Source organism: Lytechinus variegatus, chromosome 12, assembly GCF_018143015.1.
Source record: "Lytechinus variegatus isolate NC3 chromosome 12, Lvar_3.0, whole genome shotgun sequence".
Taxonomy (NCBI): Eukaryota; Metazoa; Echinodermata; class Echinoidea; order Temnopleuroida; family Toxopneustidae; genus Lytechinus; species Lytechinus variegatus.
Window position 1 is genome coordinate 17,650,637 of NC_054751.1, and position 8,270 is coordinate 17,658,906.

The 8,270-nt window shown below is 35.3% G+C and overlaps 1 protein-coding gene across 4 annotated transcripts in view; it reads left to right on the plus strand.

Annotated features, from left to right (window-relative positions):
• The window catches only part of LOC121424852 (bifunctional UDP-N-acetylglucosamine 2-epimerase/N-acetylmannosamine kinase-like), a 44,574-nt gene extending 39,459 nt beyond the window's left edge, over nt 1-5,115 (plus strand). For all 4 annotated transcript variants that reach the window (XM_041620674.1, XM_041620676.1, XM_041620675.1 and 1 more), the window contains 4 exons: nt 1,816-1,968; nt 2,633-2,815; nt 3,115-3,231; nt 3,900-5,115. In XM_041620674.1, the coding sequence (XP_041476608.1) occupies nt 1,816-1,968; nt 2,633-2,815; nt 3,115-3,231; nt 3,900-4,138 (692 nt within the window). In that variant the 3' untranslated portion in view covers nt 4,139-5,115. The remainder of the gene's footprint in view (nt 1-1,815; nt 1,969-2,632; nt 2,816-3,114; nt 3,232-3,899) is intronic.
• The last annotated feature ends 3,155 nt before the right edge of the window (nt 5,116-8,270 follow it).

An 8,270-nucleotide genomic window follows, 5' to 3' on the forward strand; every position in this document is an offset into this window, starting at 1 on the left:
ATTTTTAAATAAAAAACAAGTGAGGGAGAGGCACCTGACATCGAGCAGGAAAATTTGCGCTGCACGATGAGTACTCCTTTAGTTTTCATTTTCGAATGTTGGCAGGCCTGCATATAATGACGATGTTGGTGGAGGTGGAAGAGGATTCTTCTTTATACACTTTTAATTGTTTACATTGAGGGATTGTCTAATTGACCTTTGGACTTGAGAAAAAGTTTGTATCTGCAAAGTACTAAAAAAAATGAATGAAAGAACTATAGCCTTTCTTGTTTACTGTAATCCGTTTCTTACTGAAAAAAGGTCAAACTATTTACCTTTGGGGTGACTGAGGGTGTCACAAGATGATATTGAAGTGAATTATTTCCCCAAGACCTTCCCAAGCACAACTAATTCATAAGATTTTGCCCCTGTCTAAAGTTCATGTTTATTCTTCCATTGTGTATTTATCTTGCTCATCCCATATCCTGGCTTTGTATTGTGTAAACATTGTTGATGTAATCCACAAAAATGGTTGAACTGGTATCACCCCTGACAAACAGTTTGGAAGTAATTCATTACAGCTTTCCATCTCGTTATCTTTGAAGGAGTGGTTATGCATGAAGTTGCATTATTTGAAAATTTGAAAATATGGGGTACAAGTACAATTCTATACTCTGCCAAAAATATAATGTCACTGTATGCAGTGTATGCATCCTTTAATTTTATGTTCGTTTCCTCTTATTCCTTCTCGAGTTTAAAGATAAATTCCAGTATTGGTAACGATCTCAAAATGACTTTTTACAGAATCTAATATAATGACCACCCAAGTGTCTGTTTGTATGAATAAAAAATATGTGCCAAAGGATTCTGGAAGAAATTGTGTAATTGCTGAGAAATAAGCAAAATAAGCGCGGATTCAGTCACTTCCGTCGGGTCTTTATTCGAGCAATAATAATACACTGTCCCACGTGTGCCTATCTGTGTTGGTGATCTTCAGTGTGAACATTTTTCAGCGTAGATTTCACAAAGTTCGGTTTATGTAACGGTACCTGATTTAGATCCTCGATGATATACTGACAATTAAGCCTGGTTTTACAGACTTTCTCATGAAATCAGTGTTTACTGCAACTACTGGCATTTCTCTTTAAATTTTTCCTGTCTCTGCAAAATGGTGTTTATGATAGTCGATTATGTGTATTGACAGGGTGTTTTGTTAATTTATACAGCCTTACTCATTAACAGCAGGGAATAATTTTCCTGGTATCGCATCGCAATGTGCTCCATATTTTTGAAAGACTGCTATGAATAAAGTCTTTTGTACGGCATATTTGAACATAGGACTGTGCATATTAAGAGCTTTTCTCTTTTGACCAAAAATGCTATTCAAATTTGTAAAGCCAAATTACTCCCTGAACAGGTTCTTTATTTTGTTTGTTTCCTATCAATAATAGCTTATAATGGATCCATACATGTATGAGCATACATGTAGGTTGTAGACCTTTGTATTCTCACATTCAGTTGCCTTCCAATATAATGTCCATTTAGACATGTATAAAATAAAACTGGAACTTTGAAGGAGAGAGGTGAAAAAATTCCAATTTTGATTCAGACGCGTGATAATTTACTTATTCTCAAGCGAGTCTGCACACAAGTAGAGTTGTCAATACGTGTATGCTAAAGATCAATGTCTAAATGTAGAGATGACATGCTTAATAGTTGATGGGCTGAAGCTAGCTGCTATTTTTCAGTAAGAATACCAAAGGTTACCAATTTGATGGTTGTCAAATAAGCATTATGATTCATGAATCTTTATATTGTTTTTTTTTATTTGCTTAGGATGGGACGAGATTGATCTCCGAACACCAATAGAAACTACCCTTCACCTCCCCGTCTGGGTGGATAATGATGGTAACTGTGCCGCTCTGGGAGAGAGAAAGTTTGGACTGGGCAAAGGGGTCAAAGATTTCATCACCATAGCAACAGGAACAGGTTCGTCAATTATTTCAAATAGTTGTCGAGAAAAAGAGATATTGGCATTTTTTGTTTCATTTGTAAGAATTCTGTTTGAAATTTTGAGGTTCTTGCTCAAATTCACAAAAATTGCTTCCTCAGGGTTCAAACCTTTTATTTATTGTATTGCATTTTTATTTTTTTGATTTGTTTTTTATGATTGGTTGAATAAGTTTGAAAACTTGATACTAACACTTAAAATAGCTTTATATCATTAAAAACGATGTTAAATACATGTTACTGAAGCACATAAAAGGGTTAATTAAAATAAGGGGAATTTGCTCCTAACCTTACTTAAGAAACTTCTGTTGTCATATTCATATTATAGTTTTGTACTCTGGAAAATATTAGAAATTAAATGAAAATACACACCCACAAATACTGGAACTAAGATTTTTAAAGATGCATGTTATACATATTTTGATAACTTGATTTGCAACAAATGAGGCCTTAGAACTTGTATTTGACTCTATTAGCATTTGTTCCGCACAAATGCTCCAAGATGCATAATAGTAAGCATTTATAGATGAAAGTGATGCATCATAAGTCTACATGTTATTTTAACCTCTTTCCCAATCGCATAAGTACTAGCACCTTGAACATGTTGGTGAAGTCCTTTATTGTATTCTATTTGTTTGGTTAGGTATCGGCGGAGGAATAGTCTTAGACAAGCATCTGATCCATGGCACCAACTTCTGCGCTGCCGAGCTTGGCCATATGAAGGTATCCCTGGATGGCCCTGCCTGCCAGTGTGGAAGCCATGGGTGTGTGGAGGCCTACAGCTCAGGCATGGCTCTCCAGAGAGAAGCCATCAAGCTGCATGAAGGTGGGTATCCTCCAGTGGCACTTCAGGTTGATCAAACCACGTGTCTGTTGCTCACATGTTCCTCTGAGATTGTGATCCTAAATATTTACAGGTGCTAAGTCAGCTGCGTATGGATCTTTTAGCACAAGAAAGCTTACGAGACTTGTAGGAAGTCATGTAAACTTAAAGCAACTTTTAATCCCCCTCTTCCTGTTTCATCAAATTGTTGACAAGTGACAAGTTTGTAAATTGCTGTGATAATTGTTGTATAAGTGGTAATAGTATTAACCAAGTTTCCTCTTTCCTTTCGTTAATCGTAGCTGGAGAACTTCTTGTAGATGGCATGATTCTAGAAAAGGGCGAGGAGATCACTGCTAAACATCTCATACAAGCTTCCAACCATGGAAATCTAAAAGCTAAGAAGACACTGGAGACAGGTGGGTAATTGTAGAATATCATTCAAATTTTGATGTTTCTTCACTTTACTGTCCTTGATACAAATTATATCAAAATTCAAAATTTCATGATTAAACCATTCATCTGTTCGGAAAAATGTATGTTTGTTTTTCTATAAACCTGATTTTGAAAGCAAATGATCATCATGTAGGGACTAATAGTCAGACATTTCATTGGAGCCTTGATAATGAGGTTATTTAGAGACCACTATTTGCCAGTGCAAGACCTCTGCTTTACAAGCAATCTGGTCACCTTCTGGTCAACTGTTTTTCCTCAAACTATTGATGGAACCGAGAATTGCATAGAATAATGGTAGCTCTCGCTTTAAATGGCAATTACGCGAAATATACATGTAGCAAGAATGTACCTGCATGTGCTTAAGGATATATCATCAAACTGATCATCTGAATCAGGCTGTATATTCGGGTGCAGTGTAACCGTTCCCCTGCAGAGCTTCCAAGCTCGAATTGCCAAGCATACTGTATTTGCTTTTGTATCCTTCCAGCGACTAATTTAAGAAGTGCCTTGCAAAGTGTCGTGCCAATGGAGTCTTGTGCAATTAAATTTTAACACATGGTCTTCCGATTCCATGGTGATAGTCAAAACAACAGCACCATTTCACATCTATCCTGTACCTTTGTTGTTATAGGTGCCCGAGCCCTTGGGATAGCCATCACATCCCTTCTCCATGTCTTGAACCCAAGCCTTGTCATCTTGTGCGGTGTCCTGTCCAGCGTGTACCTGGAACCCGTCAAAGAAGCGGTAACCTCCCACAGTCTCCCCTCGGCAATGTCCGATGTGGAAATCGTCAGTTCACACTTGACAGATTCGGCCCTGCTCGGTGCTGCAAGCCTGGTGTTGGAATACGCCACAAGGAGAACGTATTGATGTGAAAGAGCCTTGGACATAGAACACTTGGTTGCATTTGCATGGCACTCATTCAGTCTATTGCATCTATCTGCAATTCTATCAGCGTGAATGATTAAAAAAAGAAATGTACTATTATGAGAATGTATGATTGTTTCGAATTTTTATTGGTGTATATTGCTTGCTTGATATGAGAATCCTTTTTTATATTTTGTGCGATCCATGCCAGTTTTCCAGAGACTTAGGTATAACCGTCTTTAGTGAGATTTAACCGAACAATTACAGGTAATCGTCAGCATCTTTGTAGTTTATGTTGCTGACAACTATACCTTAACCCACCGTACAGTCCCACCACGTTATCTTCTTGTTTCGGGAGTATTTGCAATATTGAAAAGTCTAGACAATTTTGAAGACTGAGGGTCCAAAGCTCAGTGCATAAAAAAATTGTATCAATAGTAACTACCATCATTGCTCAACGACCAATCACATCACAGTTTCTTGGTTACCTACCATTTGATGGCAAAGTAAATATTGATGGTAATTTTGACACAATGAATCCGTAGACAGAAAAGAAAAACCTTTTACTATATTTCATCCTCACAAGAGGTGAGTCATAGTTGTTAATAAAAATTATTGGCGTCAATCCAGGGGCCCGCTTTACGTTGGGATTAATCTAAAATGGAATTCAATTTGATTTGAGATCAATCTGTAGATGAGTCTAATTGAAATCAATTATACTTCTTTAAGAGAGCCTTTCTATAAATCCCCCTTTTTCAAGTGAAATCCCACCCTGAAACATCGATAATTATTTCTGCATTATCATTCTTGGTTTTCCCCGCTATTATATTTGTTTCTTTTGCTCAGGTAATACTGTTGTGAAAATCATGAATGGAATATTTACATTGATCAAAATTGAATTGTCGATACAGACTTTATTTAATTTCATCAATATGCTTGTGACAATCTGATGAACTTTCATTTAAAAAACATTTTTTTAAAGAAAAATCTTAATATGGTTTAGATTGTGAGAGTTTTATGTTGTGTGAACATATTTTTGATAGAAATAAAAGACTTTTCAAATGAATTTTTTTTCAACCCTATCTAGGCCGGGGTATTTTGGGAGTTCCTATGGCCGGGGGGGGGGCCCTCCCAGGCCCCCCCCTAAGATCTTGGCCGTCGACCGCGCGATCGCGCCGAAAATTGGCACGCGGGTTGCCTGGGACATAATCTACAAGATTGTATAGTAATTTATTTCATGCTAATCGCTATTAAGTGATTATGCTAATTTATGCGTAATTAGTATGCGAAATCATACTTTTTCCTCTATCTCCCTAAATAAAGCTCCAAATGTACTAATTTTAGGTAGAGAAACTCTTTGTGGTGTCCTTAGCAAGTGTACATGAAAAAAATTGTGATATCAAATCATTTTCTTATGTATTATATTGTTTTTTGCAATTTCTTATGTATTTCTTTGTTTTTTGACCTTTTGTTTTTCATTGTTTTTTCAATGAAATTGGTTGGGGACACTTCTGTGATCATAAAAAGCATAAAATGAATACATTTAGACTAGCAAAACTAAAAATAATCATACATTTATGAATTTTGGTTGAAAACACAATTTGCATTGACTTTGTACACAAAATCACGTTTTTGAGCAATTTTCGGTCTGACATGCACTTACATAATGTTGCGTAATTTCGGAACCACGTACCCGGGTGATGCAAAATTGGTCTCAAAAGTTGCGCAAGACTTGAAAGTAAAAAGTCAGCGAGCGGCGCGGTCAAAAAATTTGGCACGGTGAAAATATCGCGCAATTTGTTGAGGGGGGGCCTCCGAGGCCCCCCCCCCGGCCTAGATAGGGTTAAAGAGATCACAAGAAGGAAAGGAAGAAAAACATGAACACATATTTCCACTATTATTACTTGTTACTTCTATCTTCTTTCTCTTGTTTTTGCATATTTTTATTACTAATTCATTAGCTTACATATTTTCATTGTGATTTTTATCTAAATTTATGTGTACTTACCTATTATCTGACAATTGGTGTATTATTAGTCACACACCTTTGGGAACAAAGATATAATTTGAAATTGTTGCATTCTTCAATGGTAAACACCAGGGCACATATTCTGAAGTCGGGTTTAACTTAAACTTAGGTTTAAAGTTGTGGTTTAAGTATGGAGAACCAATTGTTACATAAATCACTAACAGTAGAGATATCATATCATACTTCAGCTCCTTTGGCTCTCAAATCATTTATAATTGTCTAGGGGAAAAGGAGATTATTGTCTTCACCATCGATGAATCAGGAAGTGCACAGTAAACATTAGAAAGAGACAACTTAATAAAAAAAAATTGATACTTTTGGCTTCCCATACTTACACCACAACTTTAAACCTGAGTTTAAGTTAAACCCGACTTCAGAATACGGGCCCAGGAGTTTGAAAACTAGGATTGTTCTTTTTAATTTCTGATACTGTTGAAACAGTAGAATTGAACTGTGCTGTGATCATTTTAATAGAGAAAACTGTGACTTTGTTAGTAAGTTGTTCCACTTGAGGCATTTGACATGTGTTTGACTCTCCCAACTCCGGTGTGTTGGATAATAGTGCTGCCTGGTCGTGACTTAAAATAAAATCAACATTTACTATTTCTAGCTTTAGTTTAAGATGGCTAGCTAAGCATCGACTTGTAATATCAATGAATTTGGTAGTGCCATAGAAAGTTCACTTATTCTAATGATTGACTGTTTCTAGCTCTAGCCAAAGACAGCTAGCTACCGGTAAAGATCGATTCATAGTATCGATGAATTCAAAGGTGCCATATAGAAAGAAAATTTATTCTAATGATGAACAAATTTTTAGCTCTAGCCAAAGACTGCTAGCTTAACACGGATTTGTAATATAAATGAATTTAAAGGTGCCATGAAATTTTGATTTATTCTTATGATGACAATCTTGTATAATTATGTCAACACAAAGCATTTAAGATGAAGTATTAATATTGCTCATTGTCACAATGGTTGAACTGAAATGTAGTGCTATGATATCAGTTCAGTCATTCTTTGAAATGCTATGATTTTGTATTTAATTGATTTCTTATGTATGTAAATTTGTATAAAAGATAAGGCAGCTAAAAGAAGTTGCGAGAGGAAAGAGTAATGTCTTTACTCTAATACATTTCTGTCAGCGCTTAGATTATGGTAGATTTTTCAGAAGTATTATATTCCTATAACAATTATTACTTCTTTCGAGCAAACAATTGATAAGCTAAAGTACATGATTTTGTTATGATAAAGCAACAAATTTCTTTAATTCCTTACTAAGAATTTTCAAAAGATGTTTGTTATATTGTGTCACTTTAGTTTGTATACCCCCCCACCTGAAAATTCCTTTTTGTAACAAGATGGTACATATGCATTTTTTAATGCTTTTCCTGAACATATAATCACATATGTAAATTCACTTTTTTCATTCTTTGCTTCTATTATAGAAAATATGAAAGATCGCACCCACAACTATTGACTTCATTTATAATGAATTTAAATCCTTGAAATGATTTAACACCTTTTAAACAATTTTTACAATAGTTAAACTCTGAGATGTGAAATGCCAAACTCTGTGTTCCCAGCAAAAGTCAGGATTCCATCTTTTCATGTATTACAAAAAACAGATTTATGTTTCTTTTTAAGAAAAATTTTGCTTTCTTTTAGTTTTGCAGGCATCGGGATACTAGAAGGCTGACATTTGATATGCAGTTATTCTTTGAATTTTTCCCGTAAATCATTTACATTATGCAGGGCGCATAACAGCTGCTCTGCTAAAGCCAGGTTAATACTGCTGCATTATTGTTGAGCTTAGAGATTCATGATAAAATTCAAAGCACTATATGAGCAAATATGATCATTATTATTGGCATGCAGATGAAATTTGATATGATACTGTCTGCATGTCAGCCTCTTTATGCTGTAACAAATTTTGCTGAGTTCATATGATGTACCATGAAGCAAAAGTGTTGTTCTTTTAATATGTTTACAAATTACTGTTTTAAATCTAATATTTGATTATTTAATGTTTACATGTTTAGATCTGTAATAGCATGCATGTGAAATAAAATACTATATGAAATGAAAGGAACACAAGTACTAGATAGA